This window comes from Hyaena hyaena, unplaced genomic scaffold (genome assembly GCF_003009895.1).
Source record: "Hyaena hyaena isolate Hyena2069 unplaced genomic scaffold, ASM300989v1 scaffold_519, whole genome shotgun sequence".
NCBI classification, from domain to species: Eukaryota; Metazoa; Chordata; class Mammalia; order Carnivora; family Hyaenidae; genus Hyaena; species Hyaena hyaena.
In genome coordinates this window covers 314,701-337,665 of record NW_024081154.1, presented here as the reverse complement: position 1 = coordinate 337,665, position 22,965 = coordinate 314,701, and the positions used below count along the sequence as shown (strand labels likewise).

General features: G+C 37.1%; 1 protein-coding gene and 1 non-coding gene across 16 annotated transcripts in view; one reads left to right on the top strand and one right to left on the bottom strand.

The window, feature by feature from the left end:
- The window catches only part of PARD3 (par-3 family cell polarity regulator), a 673,368-nt gene that overhangs the window by 409,934 nt on the left and 240,469 nt on the right, over window positions 1–22,965 (top strand). For all 15 annotated transcript variants that reach the window (XM_039255313.1, XM_039255311.1, XM_039255312.1 and 12 more), the window contains 2 exons: window positions 15,855–16,043; window positions 17,359–17,529. In XM_039255313.1, the coding sequence (XP_039111244.1) occupies window positions 15,855–16,043; window positions 17,359–17,529 (360 nt within the window). The remainder of the gene's footprint in view (window positions 1–15,854; window positions 16,044–17,358; window positions 17,530–22,965) is intronic.
- Window positions 9,035–9,140, bottom strand: LOC120247436. Its single transcript, XR_005532306.1, has one exon. It is a non-coding gene; the product is annotated as a U6 spliceosomal RNA (small nuclear RNA).

Genomic DNA, 22,965 nt, shown 5'->3' with positions numbered 1-22,965 from the left:
CCCTCTTCCTGAGTCACGTAGATACTGCATAGGTTCATAAAATTCCCAACTGGTCTCATCTTAAGGTGACTTATTGTTAATACCCTAGATGGATAATGTTTCATGATTTCTTTTGGGTAAACTGGGCTAGAACAGACAGAGACATTAGAATAGCTTGTTGTTCACCTTCACAATAAGAGAGACCAAAAGTTGGTAAGTGTAGTTTGACATACATATAAAAGGCTTCATGAGTTGTGACATGTTATATTTTTCGTGGCTACAAAGTAAAACAAATAAAAAAGAAGACTTGATTCAGGCACAGAAACAATAGGGAGGCCTGAAAGCACAATAAAAGTGTATCATAAACAGGAAAAACAAAGTGATATATCAGTAATTAGGCTAAACATATTAGTTGTCATATTAACTTATAGTTATAAGTATTTTATTTATTATAAGTTATTGTGACATATTATAACAGGTAATTTCTCTTAATAAAAGTAACCACTTACAGCTTAGATTAAAATGCAAACCTAGTTGTATCCTGTTAAAGAGACAAATCTTAATACAATCTAGAAATAAAGGAGTAAGTTAAGTTCTAGCAGGCAATGCTAATGTAATGAAAGTAAGCATTGCCATAGCAGCATATCAGTCTCTGAAAGTATGGTTTTAGTGTGGATGCACAGAGTGGGGTAAAAAGAGAGGATGTTTTATATTGACACATAACATCCAGTTGAAATTATAACAATCACAATCTTTTATACATCAAACAGCATGGCATAAAAACGTGTTATTCCCAAATTCTTAGGAATAGAGAAAAAATTTAACAAAACTGTATCTCCAGTAGGTGATGCTCGTGTGCATTTTTCAAAAAATACTGTCCTATTAGGCAGACAAAAAAAATATAAGAGTATGAAGAATTTGAATAATATAGTTACAGGTTTGGCTTCTCTTTACATACTCATAAATAGACAAGTTTAAACCTAATAAACAAAATGTTATGTTAAAATATTCTATAGTTACAATCATGGGTGACAAGTCAGACCTTGGAGGAAAATCAGCAAACAACCTTGAAAATATTACACATTCAGAAGTATGAATGATAGAAAATTTATAGTCTTATTTTTTATTCATAAAATCAGTTGGTCAGTGATAACTAATCAAAATCACATTGTTATTTGTGTATGTATGTGGCAGGAATAGGTGGAAAGGGTAGGGGAAATTGGACAGATTCATTTTAAAGAATTTCAACTGGGCACAAGTGTGATTCATACTATTTCACAGGCAACAATGATGGCAAAATGTACTTTAGAGCTAAAATTCTTAAGATAGCATGATATGGTTATAGAAATAGACAAAGAGAACATTTGAACACATTAACAAGAAACAAGATAGAAACAGACCTGATGAATATGTGCATGTAATGTTTAAAGTGGCATTTCAAAAACAGTTGTAGATTATGGTTTATTTCATGTTTAAAATAATTGGCCATTCACTTAAAAAAGCTAGATTTCTTTTTCTCACCATGCACCAAAATAAATCCCCGTTGGTTATGCAATTAAACCTTACAAAGTACTAAAAGTCATAAAAAAATGTAAACAAGAATATAAATTAAAAATATGTGAAAAATCTGTTAACTTAGTGAATGCTCGTCCAAGCATGGCAAACGAAAATCTCATTAGACAAATAGGTGTGTGTGTGTGTGTGTGTGTGTGTGTGTGTGACTTTTGTATAGCAGTAACCATACCATGAAATAGTGAAAAGGTAAATGCCAAATAGGGCAAGTATTATGCAGTGTGACTATTGGTGAATAACCACCTCTTTATTGTTAGAATCTTCTCATAGAGCTTTTAGCAAAACAGAATGATTTCAAACATAAAGTACAGTTATCCTTTGAACGAAGGTGTGAACCATGTGAGTCCACATATGTGTGGATTTTTTTTATAAATATGATGCAGTACTGTAAATGTATTTTCTCTTCCTTATCATTTATTTTATAACATTTCCTTTTCTCTAGCTTACTTCATTGTAAGAATACAGTGTATAATACATATAACATACAAAATAAGTGTTAATCAACCATTTCTGTTATCAGTAAGGCTTCTGGTCATCAGTAAGCTATTGGTAAATTTTTTGGGGAATCAAAAGTTATATGAGGACTTTGGTGTGTGTGTGTGTGTGTGTGTGTGTGTGTGTGTGTGTGTGTGTGTGTGTGTGTGTGTGTGTGTGGGGGGGTGGGCTTTGCCCGTAATCACCACTTGTTAAGGTCTAGGACAGTGTGAGACAGAAAATCAGAGGTATAAGCTGTAAAGATAGACATGTTCTCTGAAAACATTTAGGCAGTCCTGGTGAGGAAATTGATAATTAGCCTTATCCTTATCAATCACTGAAGGGAAGAAGTGGCATGGGCTTTAAATGGGATATTCCACTGAGAATTCCAAGGGCCATTTCAATCCACCTCTCCCACTTGCCTTGTGTATTCAGGAGAAAATTTGCCCAGCAAATGACAATTCAATCACTTTAACAAAAGAAGTTATATGCATATTTATGTGTGTCTGATTTCTGATTACAATGGAAATTTTTTCTAATGAGAGTTTTCCAAGCTGAGTCAGAAATCCCAGTTTGTTTTTTTCTAAATATTTTCTTTTCAGTTTCTGGGTGTTTTGTTGTTGTTGTTGTTTATTTGTTTTGTTTTTAATATGTCCTCTAACATCTGTGCCTATGTTTCTGCTCTTGCTGTGTATATAGTATAATTGCATTCTGGGTTGTTAAAAATTTCATGTTACATTTCTAACTTAAAAAATTGACTTCCTGGGCCTCCACCTCTGTACCTTTTGAGGTCAAGTCATTAAGTTCACTCACATCTTGAAATTCTCTGATGTTATTTAAACTTTTATATAATTGTAAGCACCTTGAGAATAGATATGTTATAAAACTCAATTTGTTTGTTGGTTGATTATTACAATGACCCATAATTGATTTAGTCTGAGAAGTTGAAAATTTGTCATTAAGGTATTCAATGAGTACTAGACCTCTTGAAGTTATGAGATGTAAGTTTTCTGTACGTCTTATTAATATCATCTTAATTAATGAGAGTGGCAGATTGTAGCCAGGGTGCAAGGGTGCAAGAACAACCCAGATCTTGGCTCCCAAACAAACCAGGTTCAGCTTCTCACTGTTGACAAAATCCAGACACAGAGACTGCTGGAGGTGAAACAAGAAAGGAATTTATTTCAAATGTGAGACCAACACCAGGAAGACAGTGGACTACTATCTCAAAGACTGTCTCCAAAAAACTGCTAAAAAAAAAAACAAAAAAAACTTCAGGAAAATGTGGAGCAAAGGTTGGTGGGTGAAAGTGTTGCTGGGTGAACTGGAGAGACTGCGGGCCCTGAGGCCTCAACCCAACCTGTCCCAAAGATGTCACCGAAGGCTCTTGGTCTCATTAGGAGAAAGAATCCAGGGCAGAAACAACACAGCAGACAAGAGACATTAGCAGGAATGTTTATTAAAGTGATAGTATACTCTTGGGTGCCTGGGTGGCTCAGTTGGTTAAGCATCATACTTTTGGTTTTGGCTCAGGTCTTGATCTCCTGGTTTGTGAGTTTGAGCCCTGCATCGGGCTCTGTGCTGACAGTGCAGGGCCTGTTTAGGTTTCTCTATCTCTCCCTCTCTCTCTGTTCCTCACCCACTTGTGATCTCTCTCTTTCTCTCTCTCAAAACTTGAAGAAAAAAAACAAAACTAAAAAAAGCGAAAGCATCCTCTCAAGATGTGAGAGTGCCCTCACTCCTTGGGGGTGGGGATTTCTCAGAAGCAGGTTTTGAGCCTTTTTTTCCTTATTTGGTCAAGAGATTCTGGCCTACTTTGTCAGCCATCTTGTGCCTGTCTGGTTTGTTCCAGAGTCTTGTGGTTTTATTTTGGAGTATTGTCAGGACAGGCAACTGACTTTCTCAGTAGCTGGCATTGACTTCCTTTTTCTTGGCCTCCAGGCCTTCTGTTAGAACCTAACTAACTGTCTCTAACACATGCAGGTGGGCAGTGAATGTTCGGTTGATCATTGTCTTGGGGTCAGTCACACTTGGGTCTTACTGGCTCAAGGGAGTTCTTATTGCTTCAGGGGCTAGCTTTGGTTCCCATGAGGACATGCTTTGCCCACGATGTCTTTTGCCTGAGTTAAGAGATAAGGGGCGCCTAGGTGGCTTAGTCGGTTAAGCGTCCGACTTTCGCTTAGGTCATGATCTCGCGGTTCGTGGGTTCGAGCCCCGCGTCGGGCTCTGTGCTGACTGCCAGCTCGGAGCCTGGAGCCTGTTTCAGTCTGTGACTCCCTCTCTCTCTGACCCTCCCCTGCTTACGCTGTCTCTTTCTCTCTCCTAGAAATAAATAAAAAACATTAAAAAAAAAAGAGATAAGCTGAAAAATAAGAACTTAATCTATTATATCTAATCTATTTATCTATCTATCTATCTATAACAGATTGAGCTCAAAATGGAAATAGTTGAAGTCCTCTTTGAAGATTAGAAACTCTGGTTTCAAGTTACCTGTTCAGTATTGAGTTAACACCAAAATATTTAGCGGAGGCTCAATGTCACTTGCTGTATGTCCTGAACAAACTCCATTTGGCTTTATTTACTTGCTAGAAGGCACTCTCATGTGGATGTCCTGCTTGGGCAAGACAGTACTTGGGTGTACTAGTCACGGTTCTCCAGAGAAACCGAACTAATAGGGTATGTGTGTTTAGGAAGAGATTTCAGCATAACAGATTGTCTGGTTTGATTGTCAAGGCCATAAGTCCCAGTCTGCAGTGTTTTGGTCAGCAGGTCGCAGAACCTGGAGAGCCATTGGTGCAGATGAAGTCTGATGTCAGTCTCCTGGAGAATCTCCTCTTGCTAGGGAGGCCTGTCCCTCAGTTTTGGTTGACCTTTAACTCATTGAATGTGCCCCACCTACCTTGAGGAAGGCAGTGTGTTTTAGTCAATTTAAATATGAATCTTATTGAAGAACACCCTACAAGTTGACATATAAAATTAACATCGCAATGAGTTGGTGGATTTACCTGCTGGCTAGAAGGCCTTAACTTACCAAAGTGCCAGTTTCTTCATTGGCTTCAAATAGGAATAATGCAAACTTGCTTAGTGAGCCCCTCAAGAACTCTTGAGTAAGATCCGTATCAAAATAGAAAAGTTTTTAAATGTTTATTTTTGACAGTCCGAGGGGGGAGGGGCAGAGAGAGGGAGACACAGAATCTGAAGCAGGCTCCAGGCTCTGAGCTGTCAGCACTGGGCCCCATGCAGTTCTCTAACTCATGAACTGTGAGATCAAGACCTGAACCAAAGTGAGACACTTAACTGACTGTGCCACCCAGGCACCTCCAAAATATAATTTTATGTTAAACAGATTCAAGGCTTTTAGATAAAAGTAGGGCTTTAGAAATAATATGGTTTAGAGATAATACTAGACCGTAGAGATAAGGTATAGTTCATGCTTAAATATCATGAATTCAAAATGCATTCTAAAAAGAGTCAATGGGTTCTCCCTATGGAAACTGCAGGGATACATTGGGGAGTCTTTGAGAGCCTCCCTGAAGATCAGGAGGCATCTTGATAGGCTAACTTCAGAAGATTTAGTCTTGATTTAGAGATTTAATGAGCTAGGTAATAAGCATTGTCATTAATAGGTTCATTTAACTAATGGTTATAGTAGATCAAGTAAACGCTACCGTAATGACCCCACTGTAAAATGAGAAAACTGTAGAAGAAATTAAGAGAACAATCCCATTTGCAATAGCATCAAAAAATAAAATACTTAGGAATAAATTTAACCAGGGGGTTGAAAGATCTGAACACCGAAAACTGTAAGACATTGGTAAAAGAAGTTGAAGGTGACACAAAGAATGAAACGAAAGTCACATTTTACACCATACACAAATTTCAACACAAAATAGATTAAAGATCTAAGGGGATCTGTGAAACCATAAACCTCTGAGAAGAAGACAGGGTGGATAAGCTCCTTGACATTGGACTTGCTGATTATTTTTTTCGATTTGACACCAAAAGCAAAGGGAACAAAAGCAAAAATAAATAATGGCAGTCACATGAAATTGAGAAGCTTCTGCACAGCAAAGGAAATCAACAGAATGAAAGGACAACCTATAGAATGGGAGAACATGTTGGCAAATCATCTATCTGATAAGAGGTCAATATCCAGTATACATGAAGAACTCATATAGCTCTTTGGCAAAAAAATAAACAGTCTGATTTAAAAATGGGAAGAGGAACTGAATAGAAGTTTTTCCAGAGAAGACCTACAAATGGCCAGGAGAGCCATGAAAAAGTGTTGTATTTCTGTTTTGTTTGGCCTTTTAACTGAGCATCATTAGTCGTCAGGGAAATGCAAATCAAAACCACAAGAATAACCTCACAACTGTTATAGTGACTGTCATCAAAATGACAAGTGTTGGGAGAACGTGGTAAAATGGGGATGTAAACTGGTGCAGCTACAATGGAAAAAAAGTGTTAAGGTTTCTCATAACATTAAAAATAGAAATACTATATGAGCTAGCAATCTCACTTTTGAGTATACATCCAAATAAATTGAAATCAGAATCTCAAAGAGATTTCTGCACTCCCTTATTCATTGTAACTTTTTTACAGTAGCCAAGATGTGGAAACAATATAAGTGTTCATCAGTAGATTAATAGAAAAAGAACATGTAGCGTGCACACACACACACACACATACACGCACACACACACACACACACTCACACTGGAGTGTTATTCAGCCACAAGAAAGAAAGACATCCTGCCATTTGCAACAGCACAGATGGACTTGAGGGCATTATGGTACATGAAAGAAGTCACAGAAACAAATATTGTATGATATCATTTATATGTGGAATCTGAAAAACTCAAACTCATAGATACAGACTAGAATGATGTTTACGAGGGTCTGGGGGATGGCAGGAAAGAGGAGATGTTGGGTAAAGAGTATAAGGTTCCAGCTATAAGATGAAGATCCCCAGGGATCCAATGTACAGGATAATTATTGTAATAAATAGTATAATAATTATATACTTGAAAGTTGCAAAGAGAATAGACCTTAACTGTTCTTGCCACAAAAAAGAATATATAAGTATGTGATGTAGTGGAGGTGTTAGCTAATCACTTTTCAATATGGTAATCATTTTTCGATATGTCACTGTACCAAATCAACCTATTGTACACCTTAAACGTTCACAATGTTATATATTAATTATATCTCAAAAAATCTGGAAAGAATAAAAAATAAACCTAGCCAAGTCAGACAAAGAAAATAGGAAGCTTAAGAACGGAGCAGATTTTGGTTCATTATATCTTCATCATTATCTTTATACAAATTCTTTGTGTTAAATTCATCATAAGCACTTCTGTAGGTCTATAGTGTAAATTAATTTTGATACTCTAGAGAACATCTAAAAGTGTACAAAAATTTTCTTTTTGTAGCTTTTTTCTTTTTTTTTAATATTTTTATTTATTTCTAGGAGAGAGAGAGAGAGAGAGAGAGAGAGACAGCGTGAGCAGGGGAGGGGCAGAGAGAAAGGGAGACACAGACTCTGAAATAGGCTCCAGGCTCCGAGCTGGCAGTCAGCCCAGAGCCCGACGCGGGGCTCGAACCTACGAACCGCGAGATCATGACCTAAGCAAAAGTCGGATGCTTAACCGACTAAGCCACCCAGGCGCCCCTCTTTTTGTAGTTTTTTAATGAAGAGTTATATTATCATATAGTAATCATATGTTGACCTTAATAGTTTGGCTTTGAGCAGCAAATACTGCTATTGTCACAAAACATACATCCACCATTTGATTTAAAATATAGCACAGTAAGGCCAGATGTGACATTTTGACTTTGCTAATAATAATTAACCTTAACACATTAGCGCAGATACTGTGTATAACATCTTGTACTATTAAATGTTCATACTTATTTTAAACTTATAATTCAAAGGAAGAAGCTTGAATTAAATTACTCAAACTTTTTTTAAGTTTATTTTTTTCTAGTAATCTCTATACCCAACATGGGGCTCGAATTTATAACCCTGAGACCAAAAGTCACGTACTCTTCCAACTGAGTCAGCCAGGTGCCCCAATGAAAACTTACTTTAAAACCATGTTTCTCCAAAGTTGGGATAGAATAATATTTTCATGATATTACAAATATCATAATAATTTTATATAGTCAATCTCTATGTTAAGTTTAAGGAATTCATTTGAAATTGCTATAGTAAGATAGGGGCTTCTTGGTGTTTGGTGTGCTTTACCTGAGAAATCAATCTTAGTTATTTTTATTGTCCATTTTTGTGAATAGTAATAAAATTAATATTTTTAAATTTATATGATTTTTTATGCTGGTAGAAATATTTTTTTTAAATGAAAACTGTTTTAGGTATAGCAAAACTATTCTGGATTAGTTATTATGTATAATTTTTATCCTGGAATGTTAGACTTTTTTTCATTAATCATTTTTATTAATTCTTTATTTTTAAATTTAAATTCAAGTTAGTTAGCATATAGCATAGTATTGGTTTCAGGAGTAGAACCCAGTGATTCATCACTTACATACAACATCCAGTGCTCATGCCAACAAGTGTCCTCCTTAATGCCCATCCCCCCACCCACCTCCCCTCTAACAACCCACAGTTTGTTCTCTGTATTTAAGAGTCTCTTATGGTTTGCCCACTCTGATTTTATCTTATTTTTCCTTTTTCCCCCATGTTCATCTGTTGTGTTTCTTTTTTTTTTTAATAGTTTATTGTCAAGTTGGTTTCCATATAACACCCAGGGCTCATCCCAACAAGTGCCCTTCTCCATGCCCATCACCCTTTTTCTCCTTTCTCCTTTCCCCATCAGCCCTCAGTTTGTTTTCAGTATTCAAGAGTCTCTCATGGTTTGCCTCCCTCCCTCTCCCCCACTATTTCCCCTTTTTCTCCCCCATGGTCCTCCGTTAAGTTCCTCCTGATCCACCTATATGTGCAAACATATGGTACCTGTCATTCTCTGCCTGACTTATTCGCTCAGCATAAAAAAATATGGAATGCTTCACGAATTTGCATGTCATCCTTGCCCGGGACCATGCTAATCTTCTCTGTATTGTTCCAATTTTAGTATATGTGCTGCTGAAGCGAGCACTAGACTTTCAAAAATAGTACAGAGAACTCCAATATACCCTTTACCACATTCTCTAATTGTTAATATTTATTTTTTTAAATTTATTTCTAGGAGAGAGAGAGAGAGAGACAGCGTGAGCAGGGGAGGGTCAGAGAGAGAGGGAGTCACAGACTGAAACAGGCTCCAGGCTCTGAGCTGGCAGTCAGCACAGAGCCCGACGCGGGGCTCAAACCCACGAACCGCGAGATCATGACCTAAGCGAAAGTCGGACACTTAACCGACTAAGCCACCCAGGCGCCCCCCTAATTGTTAATATTTAACCACATTTGATACATAATTATCTTTCATCCTCCACTCCCCCTCCCTCTACTTGTTCCTCCTTTTCATCCCACTATATATATATTTTTTTCTGAACTGAGTATAAATTGTATATGTACTTCCCCTTTATCTGTAAATATTTCAGTGTATCTATCCTAAGAACAAGGACATTTTCTTATGCAACTACATTATAGTTACCAAAATCATGAAATTAACATTGATTTGACAGTATTGTAGTACCACTTGCCCCAATTAATATCCTCTATTGCATGCAGAGATGAATGAATGAGTGAATGAATACATATGAATCAAGTTCTGCTCTGGTTTCCATTTCAGGACCATGTATGGAATTTAGTTGTCATGTCTCTTTTGTCTTCCTTAATCTGGAATATTTCTTCAGTTTATCTTTATTTTCATTTTTGAAGAGCAAGTTGCTTTGAGGATGTGCCTCAATTTGGGTTCATGTGGAAGTTTTTAATTTGATAAGGATTTTTATGACTTGCCATTATAGATTAATAACTATAAAATATTTTATTATCAGTATTTGTATAATCAAACAAATTCTTGAAATTTTACTTACTTTACATCCACCATTTGATTTAAAACATAGCACAGTAAGGCCAGATGTGACATTTTGGCTTTGCTAATAAGAATAATTAACCTTAACATATTAGCACAGATACTGTGTATAAACATTCATCACACATATGGGATAAATTGAAATATATAACTTAAAGAAACTTGGGAGGTTCATTCTTTCATGCAATAAATAAATGAAACCAAGATAACTTCTTTTTAAAAAAAAATCCTCCTCTTTATTAAAAACAAAAATAGTTCTTCCTATGTGTGATAACTGCATATTATTTAATCTCTTTGTATTGAATAAATGTAATCTTTTGTAAACTTTTATTAGCTTAAGAATCTGATGCTCTGTCACCAGGGCATAATGGTTTTGTAAGAGCTACTGTAAGATTTCCCTTCTGAGCACCAGCCCCCACGCCCAACATTTATAACCATCCTCCTATCCCTTCTTTCCCACACTGGGTTTTTGAAGAGCTAGAAAAATTAAAGAAATAGCATGTAGTAGGATTTTTATAGTACAAAAACGCAGTGTATAGTGGATGGTCTGAAATTCAGTCAAGTATGGAGGGAAAAAGCACCTGCGATTATGTGACTTCAGTGCCATTTTGATGTGTATTTTTAATGATTTTCTTCTTTACCTATGTAGCTTATATGTCCTAAGCACATATCGTGTAGCTAACGAATGCCATATCCTAAGCAGAAAGATAGAGTAATATATTCCTCCTAATGCTTTTACTGAGAAGACAGACATTAAACAGTTTATGAAAATAGGATATCATGGATTATAGTGGGTGAAGTATTGGAAGTTAAGCAAGCCCACAGGATAAAACCCAATTTCTTAGTCATAAATGTTTTTCTGTTCCACCAAATGGGATATTTTCTAAAGGCACGTTAATTGCTGAATGGTATTAATCAGCTTAATATCTTACATTTGGGTTTTTAATTTTTAGCTGTCCTGTTAAAGCAGTGTACATCCAAACTGTTAAATCTTTGTTCCTGATCTCTGTTAGTTTTTTTTTAGGATATATTACTAAAGTACTATTTCTGGGTTAAATGATAAACAAAATGTAGAGACTTTTGATAAGCATTGTGAAATTGACTTCTATAAATGTTTGTATACTCCACCAGTAGTGCAAGAAAGTGCCCATTTCACTATACCTTCTGTATTCTTAGATTCATTACTTAAAACAAATTTTTTCACCAGATAAGTCTTGTTGATTCCATGTCTTTTGTTGCAAGTAGATTATTATTATTTTGGTCCACTCATCTTTCTTTAATGAGTTGCTTGTTCACATCTCTCTTACTTGATGTGGGATTGTTCATCTTTTTGTTCTTACTTCATCAGTTTTGTGTAATAATGATTCTAACTCCATGGAAAAGGGAGTGAGAAGTCAGTAAATTATAGTGGAACAATGAGCAGCAAAACACTTTGCTGTTCCTTCTCTGCTCACACTCATAACACTTCTGACACCAGATGTGTGAGTTTTCCACACCATGTATTCTGATACCCTCTGGAGTTAGTGTCAGATCTCATAAATTAAGGGCTCAACCCACAAGACTGTCTCCCACTTAGAATATTTTAAAGAGCATAAATGGAAAGCCAGATAAAGAGATACCCAGGGCAAAACCTGGAAGTTCTCAAGCTGGAGAGCTACTATCCCTTTGGAGGTGAGGTGTGCTTCCATTCTTGTACATGGATGTGTTTATCACCCTGGAAGCTCTCCAAACCCCATGCCTTTGGGATTTTTATGGAGGCCTCATCATGCAGGCATGGCCAGTTATTAGCTCCATTTTCAACTCCTCTCCTCTCTTTGGAGAATGGGCTTGGACTAAAGTTCCAAACTATCTGGTGATAAGAGGCTGTCCAGGACCACTGAGGAACCCACCAAGTGTCGCCTCATTAGAACAAAAGATGCCCCTAACTTCCAGAAAATCCCAAGGGATTTAGGAGTTCTGTATCAGGAACTGGGGCCAAAGACCAATATATTAACAGGCATTAAAGACAGATTTCATATATTTATATTTATTTCCTTTTATTTCACAAATGGTAGAATGTTTGTTGAGTCATTTGTTTCTCTGCAGAGCCTGCAATCAGCTATTAGACTCAGATCTGTAATTTTATGGTCTCATATGACATGCATATCCATCATGTTTCTTTTGCCTCTTTTCATAATATTTTGTACACTCTTACTAATATCTTAATATATTGAAGCCCAGAGATGATTCTGCTTATGATTATTTTTCAACTACTTAAGATAAACAACTTTTATTTCTTCTCTTATATATCTACCCACTTTTTTTCTTTTCTTTCTAGATTAACTGGGATCAAAGGGACCTGTGAGCCAGCTCTTTCCCACAGCTATTGGGACTGTTGTCTGGGGAAGAAGGGAACCTGGCTGGGCTTTGGTGGAGCACAGTTGTGCTATTTTTCTGTCTCACTTCAGATATAAGTGTGCATCTTTTCTGCTGTTCTGAGGATAGTGGGAAAGTAGACAGCTTTCATAGTGCCTTTCCAGCAGGTTTCTTACTTCTAATATGCTAAGCAATAATGTCAGTTTGGGTACTAGGTTAAAGGAAAACATGATAGGTTGCATCAATACAAAAAACCACTTGGGATGTTCATATGTGTGTACATGAGGGGCATGATATGTACTTGAGTGACCTGGTCACTTACAAATGGCTTGAGAGGCAAATTAAAACACATTTATTATGTGTTGTTGAAAGAATTCGACTCAAGAAATGGTTGTAAAATACAGAATCTGGATGGAAAACAATCAAGGTGATAGAAAATTAGTTTCTCCTTTGTATCAGAATGAAGAGATCTCCATATTAGAAGACTCTGTAAAAAGTTCTCTATAATATAGTGGCATTTAAAATGGTTTTTGAAGAGCAAATTTTTTAAATCAGTTTGCTGCCAGAAAATTAAGTTCTAAATGCTGGCATTAATTTCAGTCTTATGTCAAGAGCCAAATGGATTAATAATGAAACATCAAAGGAAAGTACAATCTCTCACTTAAATGTTTTTAATGATAATAATGACTTAACACTTGATAAGAAGGCTGAAAAAGTATTATTCCCATCCTGCAGTTTTCATAATAAATGAAACTTTCCTGTGGAGAAAATAGTCTCCTTTAAGACAGGTTCAGAGTAGGGCATGTCAGGAAATGATTCCAACTTGATTAAAATTTTTCTTCATATATTCAGTCAGCTCCTTATCTTGATTTTTCAAGTAGAAAAATAAATGAGAATTTTAAGCCTTAGTAAAACATTATGGAAATTTAAAAATCAGTAAACATTAAAAAGTCAAGCTGAAGATCTAAATCAGTAAATGATAATTAAGAACCTTCCAGATTTGAGTCAAGCAGATGTACGCAGTGATCAGACCTAAATGTGCCCAGCTAAGGACCATCTTGGATTTTTATGTCTTATTAAATGCAACTTTTCCAGGAATATAAATACTGGTTCTGATTCAGAAAGTATGTTTTGAAGTAATTCTGAAGGAGACTATGGTTTGTTTTGATACTATTTTGTATTTCAGACATCAGCATTTATTTATACATTGTTTTTAAAAACAGATTTTAGGGGCGCCTGGGTGGTTTAGTTGGTTAAGCGTCCGACTTTTGCTTAGGTCATGATCTCTCGGTTTGTGGGTTCGGGCCCTGCCTCGGGCTCTGTGCTGACAGCTGGCTCAGAGCCTGGAGCCTGTTTCAGAGTCTGTATCTCCCTCTCTCTCTGACCCTCCCCTGCTCACGCTGTCTCTCTCTCTCTCTCTCCTAGAAATAAATAAAACATTAAAAAAATTAAAAAAAAATAAAAATAAAAAAATAAAAACAGATTTTATATTGAGATAGCTATATTAATTCACACAACGCCACTTCTTAGTGCTTTTTAGTTTATTTGAACCATATGAGTAAAAAGTTTATAAAGCACAGTAGATATATTAGAATTAATGTGGTAAATACATGCTATGATAATCAATATTTTGAGATGAGTATTTGATATATTTTTTTCTCCTCAATAATACATTGGTTTTATTTGAGCTATAATTATTCTCTGGAAATACTTCAAATATAAACATTTTTATAACGAGCAGGCTTAGGCTTGATTTTGACTTTGACACTGAAATGTATTTGCTTTTGTATAGTAAATATAGCAATTGCCCGTATCTTTTCAAGTTGTTCTTATTTTGCATTTTTTATAGTTTTCCTGTTTTTAACATGTTAGTGATTTTATTTTATGTTTTTTGAAACTTGCCTTGTCCTGGTAACTATGAGGTTTCTTTTGCAAAGATGGCACAAAGAATGCCTTACTATAAAATGCTAACATTGGGTATTAGTAAATTAAAAATGTTACTTTACAATTCATGTTATTATGGATTTGGGGATTTAAAAAACATATCTTTTGTATTATGCTAATCTAAAAAATAATCTTTTATTGATAAATGCTGTACTTAAAAATTATGACATCTGGTGGAGATGTTAAATCCCCAAATTAAAAAAATATCATTATTATGTTAGTTTTAGGTATTAGAAAAACTAAAAAACTTTTGGGGACCCCCCGAAAAAAAGTTGAAGTCTACCCACATTGCTCTGCAACACGTTACTTTTACATGTGTGATTGACCAGTTTTTAAAAGCATACTTTAAAGGATACATTATATAGTATAGTCTAATTACATACTGTTAGATATTTAACCAGTTTTCAATTGTAATTTGATAATTCCAGTTTGAGTGACCAGGTGGATGGTGGAGAAATATTCCAAAATTGGAAAAAGAGGAGCAAAAATGTGTCATAGGACCAGCTGAGGCATTTAGCTGTGATTTTAAGACTCTGTGCCACTTAGCTGTTATATGGTTGAAAATACTAACTTTGAAAAAGAATTCTGTCCTTACCGATGTGAAGATGACCAGCATAGAGATATAAGAAGTTAAAGTCTTAGTCATGGGTGGGTTTACTTTGGAGGAGTCAGAAGACAGACTGCTCCATCCGTCGTGTGCACCTTTTTTGGTGACCGAAATTTCTGCCTCCCTGAAGTTTGTCAGGTTATATACTCTCAGCTCTCATGTCTTCTTGCTATTAGGGGAGATGGGTGTGAGTCTTAAACTTCAATGTGTTGTGTTCTGAAACAGTCTTCTTATGCAGTGGTGACTGCAGTTATTAAATCAAAGCGTGCATATACAACTAATTAATTAAGCCGGATTGCTTGGATATTATCCCCCACTGTATCATATGTGGTACAATATTGGGGAAAGCTTTTCTCTAATGTTGTTTCTGTCTCACAGATGTTGAAGGTTAAAGCTCTCTAGTGGCTTTCTGAAAATGAATACCTCATTTTGCTGACTCTGTATCATCAGAACTTACTATTATTTGCGAATAAAATGATATACCATTAGTGAACATTGAACTGTTAATAACATCAAAAACTCCTCGTGAATAAAAGGACAAATGAGTTATATTTATTTATTTTGATTCCTGCTGTTACTGTTTTCCTCTTGTGGTTTAGGATATATAAACAGACGACAAGAAAAAAAAAAGATCCCAAATTCTAGGAGTCTACATGTCTTCAGTCTTCAGCTGTATTTTTTCCTACTTTGCTCAGAATCTGGTTTGAGTTTGTTTCAATATTGAAACAAGTGCCACATGAAAATATTAACAGCTGGCTCCAGGAATCATCTGGAGGGGGTGCAGATGCACTGTTAGCATGGATCTTGTCAGGGAACTTTGGTGGAAATACTGTGCTGTGAGGATTACAGACTGCTCATTTCTAGTCTTTAAAAACAGCTATGAGAAAGGAACATTGGAATATAACGTGCCGTGCAATTTTGTTTCCTACTAGAAAGCAGAAGATGAGGATATTGTTCTCACACCTGATGGCACCAGGGAATTTCTGACGTTTGAAGTTCCACTTAATGATTCAGGATCAGCGGGTCTTGGTGTCAGTGTCAAAGGTAACCGGTCCAAAGAGAACCATGCGGATTTGGGAATCTTCGTCAAGTCCATTATTAATGGAGGAGCAGCCTCTAAAGTAAGCAGATTTTAACGCTTATGTGCGTTAACAAAAATATTTTAACTACAACCCTATTCCTATTTGGAAACATATATATGGGGAAATTACTTTCCTCTACCCTCTTATGTTCTTTTCCTGTGGCTGGCAAAAGACAGATGAATAGAACATGTTTACAAATTTTATTGATGTTAATATTTAAATTTTTTTCACATACAGGAGCTCTACAGGAAAGATAGGAAACCCAAAGAAATGGTTAGACTGAGAAACTTAGATACCATTTTAGCAAAGGGCAATGAATTGTGGAGCAGTGGTTAGGCAAGGAAAAGGGGGTTTGGGCTTTGGGGCTGTAAATTATGGGATGATAAACATATGGCAGAAACTAGTGGAAGATAAGGTTTATTTTGCACAGTCCGTTTTGTAAGCTGACTCATCTCAGCGCTTGTCTCTGTCTCTGGTGACAAGGGCCATTTTCTTACTGGTTTGAGGGAGGAGAGGAGACATCTTCATAAGAGGAACTCTATGCCATGCATTTAGTCAGAAAACGGAAGAGCAGAGAGCTTCTTCTCCATCTTCTCCAGGCCATTTTTCAGTTGCCTTCAGCTCAAAATAGTCCTTATGCTGAAATGGTGTGTTCAGAGTGACATATTCGGATACCGTGTAACACTTACCAAATGTCTTTTGTTTTCTTCACAGTAGCCCATGTGTGATCAAACTAATAGAAATCTCAGTGATCTCTCATTTGGGAATGAAATCTGTAGCTTCAAGTCCCCATTTTTTGCTCTCACAGAATTTACAACCCATACTTGTTGTAGTTGAAAGAAGATAATCTGTGCAAAGACTTAGCTTAGGTTTTGGCATAGAGCTGCCCCGCAGTAAAGCTCCTCTTCCCCCTCCCCTGCCTATGGATTACCTAGACTACTTTCCCTATTCCCCAGTCTAGAGAAAGTTTCCTGGCTATTTGTTAAGGGGGCACCTCTCTGCAATTGTGTAACAGCCTTGAGCTTTTTCTTGTCTTGGGTTGTAAATAACCTCTATGGGTATCTCTGGAAGCAAGAAAGTAATCACTTTGTGTCCTTTGAATTAGTATGCTATTTTGGTAAACAGATTATGATAATGACTTGATTTACGGATGTATAAATGATTGAAATAGACACAGGCTGCAGTGGCTGCTTAGACATTATTGTGCTCCTGTTCAATTGGGCATAATCCATTAGGATTAAAGTCCCCTTTTATCCCCCTTGTTTTTATTTTTTATTTTTTTTAACTAAAGAGAAAGCAACTTCTTTTATAACAGTCTATTTAATAGCCTTATTTCTACCTGTTTTCTTCCCAGGATGGAAGGCTTCGGGTGAATGATCAACTGATAGCAGTGAATGGAGAGTCCCTGTTGGGCAAGACAAACCAAGATGCCATGGAAACCCTCCGAAGGTCTATGTCCACTGAAGGGAACAAGCGAGGAATGATCCAGCTCATTGTTGCGAGGCGAATAAGCAAGTGCAATGAGGTAAAGTGTAAAGAGTAAAAAGACAGATTTTCTAGCATTTGAAATTGTAATAAGACTAAGATTTTGTCCTAACATTGGACAAAGAATGGAAGGTTCAGGGACTTTACTTCAAAATACTATAAATTGTCATTGCTCTTTTTATTATAATGTCTGTGGACTATGATTTTCTCTCTTAATTATGTGATCAAAACATCCCTAAGTGGGCATTGGTATTTCTACCTCCAACTTAACAAATAACACTGGGATCTTAAAAGCACCTTTAGCTGGGTTGTCTTCTTGAAAACAGGGCCATACCTTCCTGCTGGGAGCCAGGCTGTCTCTTCTGTTCAGCAGTGTTGTACCTAGGAGAGAGAAACGATGAAACAATGCCTTGTTCGTTTGTTTATCTAAAATAGGATGCCTTTTTCAAAGTCCCTGAAAGGGGAGAGTCTCTTTCTGTTGTGACATTGTCAAAAGTGTAAGTCTCTTTTCCCCTTGACTGCATGCTTTTTGAGTGCTATCTATTGCACAATGCCATGGCCAGCTCTTAATCCATGCAGCAAGTGTGTGATTAGGAGCCAGTAGGAAGAATATCCTGTCTTGATGGTTATGATCATGTTTTCCCAAATTGTAAAAACATACTTTCTTGCATAATGGGGCATTTGACTATTTAAAAGACATTATATACTGATGTGATTATATTAGAACCTAAAAAAAAGGTTCACAGATCAGTTAAAAATTGTGGGCCGTCTATAGGAAATAGGTGGGAGCTGAGAATTTATAGAGCAAAGCTTGTTCAAAAAAGGTAGACTTTCTTTTTGTTTTTAATCAGTGTTCAATCCCCCACATTTTTAAATCATCCAAAACAAAATGCCTACGGAATCATAGAAACTGAAACTTATATCTAAATTGTTTAAGTGTTTTTCTTAATTTTAAAATCTAGGTTATATATATATGAAGTGAGCTATTCAGGTTGTTTGATCACTTGTGCCATCCTTTAATATATTCCTATTTTGCAATGAAAGTTGAGTACTCAATGTAGAGGTGACCAGTTTGGGAAAGATTGTAGACTATTATTTCTTTATTGTTTTTATTTTTCAAATGGAAAATTTGTTAACATTGATTAGTGAATTAATTTCTATAACAAGGGAATAATGAACTGTAAGTTAAAATTTCAGAGTGGAAGGAAAACAGTACCATAAAAAATTCACTTTCATAAAATAAATATAAATGCTAATCCCTCAGCATAGGCTACTGGAATGGTTTTCTTGAAATGTAGAGTTTGTATTTGTCGCCAAAAATTATTAACTGATTTTTTAAATATAAGACCTGTAGGGTCACCTGGGTGACTTAGTTGGTTAAGTGTCCAATGCTGGATTTGGCTCAGGTCATGATCTTATGATTCATGGGTTCGAGCCCTGTATTGGGCCCTGCATTGGGAGTGCAGAGCTTGCTTGGGACTCTGTTTCCCTCTCTCTTTGCCCCTCCCCCACCACTCTTTTTCTCTCAAAATAAACATTTTTTTTAATTATAAAAAAAAAATACAAGTCCTGTAATGTGCTAAATGAAAATTCTCCACAGTAAGTTCACAGGCATATTGTTCTTTCTCAGGTCTTTTTCTAAACCTGAAGAACCTTACATTCGCAGGATGGTACTCTTCCAGCAGATGTTTATTGTGCATCTACTAATCTACTTTATGCAGGAAGTTTGTTAGGTCCCTGGGATACGGCAGTGAATAAAAACAGCTAGCGCTTCTTCTCTCCTAGGACTTAAATTCTGCTGCAGAATATATCATATTCTCAGTCCCCTTTAAAATAACTTAGAGTTTGTAACACCTTCTCAAAGTTTTCCTTCACAGATGAACATTGGATGTTCTAGGGGCACTTAAAACATATGAAAATTACTCAAGACCAGCATCCTGAATGCAGATATGCCCTCCCCTGAGTCAGATGATTCCTCGTTGTTCCCCAAGTAGCAGCAGAGCAAACCTGTACCAGCCTGAACATGTTTTGATAAAAGCTCTGATTTTATTCCCTGTTGTCCTGTAAAACACATGAAATTGGAATCCCACTGAAATATCTCATTCACTTCTGCATATGAATTTATGTGAATGAAATGATTTAAGTAAGGGAACAGCTGCAATAGACAGTAAGAGACTTTAATATTCAATATTCCTTATGGTATCATTTTCATATATCGCTGGTGATTACTATTTCTTAGGAAAGTATAAGCTTATAAAACAATTATATCAAGAAAATCTTATCACAAGTGCTGTGCTTTCTTTGTAATACTACCGAGAAGCCTTTTGTACTGACAGGATTTAACTAAAGAATTATATGAAGACAGAATAGCTCAGTTCAGCTTCCCATAAGGCATAAGATATGATGTTGCTGCTGTTGTACTTATATATAACCTTTGGAAAAACATCTCTCTGAATTACGAGAGAACATGTGTAAATTGTGTTACAGTAAATATTGATATAAGCATACAGTGTCTTGTCATGAATGAACCTCAAGCCAAAATAATGTGCTTTGAGTTCTCTCCTTCTGGGTCTACTAGTCAGCCACGGGGTCCGGTCTTTGACAATATCACAAAATTATATTTTACTAACTCATCTTTAAATCAAGGGTTTGCATACTTAATTTTAAGCCAGGGAAGATGAAAATTTGCAAAAGAAAATTGTACTTTGTCATATCTTTCCTTGTCCTTTTCTTGTGTGAAGGAAGTGTCATATATTATCTTAATACTGTTTTTCAAAAACTATGTGTCAACTCTCCACTGTAGGTATTATCTTCCCCTGAATTTCACTGAACAGCACACTGGAGATGTTCTCTGGAAGAGATATCTCAGTCTCTTTTACTTGGCCCTACAGGAAACTTGAAACAACGCCCATCTTGAATCTTTTCCTAACCTTCTCTCCCCATTTTTCTCCTCCTTCACACTGTCTCTTCTCTCTCCTTTGAGGTTCATCTATTTCTGCCTGTTCTTTTATTGTTAGTATTTCTCAAAGCTTTCCCTGGGATGTTCCTTCTTACTCCGCACATGCTTCCTGGGACATCTTCAGGTACCACTGATGCTGTGATGGTTCCCATAACCCTGTCTCCAGCTCCGAATTCTGTTCCAGTTCCAGATCCCTCTGTCTAACTGCCCATGGAGACACTCACTGCTTCGTCGCTCAGACACCTCATTTACCAGGTGCCCCCAACCCTGCGAGCTTCTTCCACCCCATCTTGCCTCTCTGCACCCTGCACACCACACCACTGCTCTTTCAGTTGTAGAAGATGGAGAAGGGGGATCACTCTTGACCTCTCAAATGCCTTTCCTATCTCTAAAGCCTCTGCTTCCGAACCTCTCTCTCCTCGACCCACTCTTCTCCAGCCGCTCTGCGTTGCCCCACTTCGGGCCCGTCATCTCATCTCGCTGGGGCCCGTGCTGCAGCCTCCACAGGGATTTCTCCCTCGGGCTGTTCTCCATACTGCGGTGAGGCAAGTTTTTCCATGAATTGCTCACGTCACTCCCAGCTGATATCCTTTAGGGAGGTTTTTAGCCTGTCCAGGACAGGTGCCAGTCTCTGTCACACAGCCCACGGGGACCTGCGGAAACGACCCCTGTGCAACTGCCTGAGCTCCTCAGCACTCCTTGTACTTTCTCAGACACAGGATACCGTCTTGCCTCCAGGTTTTCCCCATGAGCCCATTCTGCTCCTCGTGCTCACAAAGACAGCCGTTAACATTGTAGTTTCTCTCACCGGTGTTTCTGGGGCCCGAGTACTTACCTTCATTTAGCAGCATGTACGCTGTCATGGTTACCTTTTTGGTTCTCTTTCGTGAGGCCTGTAAATTCTGGAACGGCCGGGATGTTGTCCGTCTGCCATGTTCCTATCTCTCCGTCACTGAGGCCCAAGCCAGAGCAGACACCGAAGCATGAACTGAATAAGGGAAATAATCCTGCAGTCTTTTGTCTTTAGAAGAAGAGATAACTGGGGGTTCTGGTGGCTCCGTTGGTTGAGCGTCTGACTTGATTTCAGCTCAGGTCATCAAGCCCTGCGTTGTTGGGATCCACACCAAAAAGTGGTGCCTGCTTGAGATCTTCTCTTTCCCTCTGCCCCTTTCCCGCTTGTATTCTCTCTCTCTTTGTCTAAGATACAAAAAAAAAAAAAAAAGGAAGGAAGGGAGGGAGGGAGGAAGAAAGGAAAGAAAGAAAAAGAAAGAAAGAAAGAAAGAAAGAAAGAAAGAAAGAAAGAAAGAAAGAAAGAGAAAGAAAGAAAGAAAGAAAAGGGAAAAGAAGAAGAGATAAGTTAGTTAATATTAGAGACTGAAGTTCTAAAAAAAAAAGAAAAGCAATAAAAAAACCACCAGGCATGGTAACCAAATTAATATTTTGGCAGTGATTCTGAATTTCCTTTGCTTTCCTTAGATCTAATGTTCTTGCTTAAGTACATTTAAAACATCTCATAAACAATAGTTGTTTCTTTAGAAAAAAGGGAGATAGAGAGAGAAATGTGTTCCTCTTGTTTTGTGCTCCTGATTGGTGGATTGACTTTTCTGGAGACAAATTTTGTAAGTCCTGACATTCTTTTCCATTGGAAAAAATACATAAAGCAAGAGGCAGAAAACCAGGGTATCATCACAAAGGACACATTTGTTGAGGACTTAGAAGGAGCAGAAATGGGAGTAAATACTTGACATCATCCCTTGAGGATTAAAAATAACCTGTGTGTGAGAATTATCCTGATTGTGGATGTTCCAAGGAAATTAATATTTGTAGAAATTACTGCAGTCTAACATAGCTTACAGTCATCTCATTACATCTGTGTTAGATGTGATTTCATACAAAGCCTTGCCTTAGTACTTGTCGAGAATGGGACCAGGTGAGCCTTGTCTTAGACCCCATGCTGAAAGATCTAGTCATAAGCACTACTTTAAAATGAGTTCTCTCTGTAGGTTTAATCCTCTTAGAATTAGAAAGCTATATTAGAATAGGAAGGGGCCTAAGGTATCATTTATGGTTCTCTTCACTTTATATATTAAGAAATAAATGCAGACAGGTCAAGCGATTTGCTTAATGGCTACAAGGCCAAGGTAGTGGCAAAGTAATTTAGAAGCAAGGTGCCCATCCGTCTTATGCATGTGAGTGGGCCTAATTGACTGTGATTGTGTTGTTCAGGCACTTTGTATTCTGGTTGTGTTAGGAAGCAGCATGCAGTAAAAGCATGAGTTTTAGCTCCAGACCTTCTCTTACATTCTGGGTGTGCCACTGACAGGAGAATGATTCAGGGAGCTTATGTTACCGCTCTGATCCTTGCTGTTGCCCACAGGGGATGCGGAGGAGCTGGAATGCTGTCCTGATCGAAAGCAGAGCCTAAAAGGGACCCTAAAGCTTTGACCACTCTTTTCCAAAACCCAAGCCGATCCTTTTATTCATTGTTTTGTGTTTACCTGACCTTCGGATATTAGT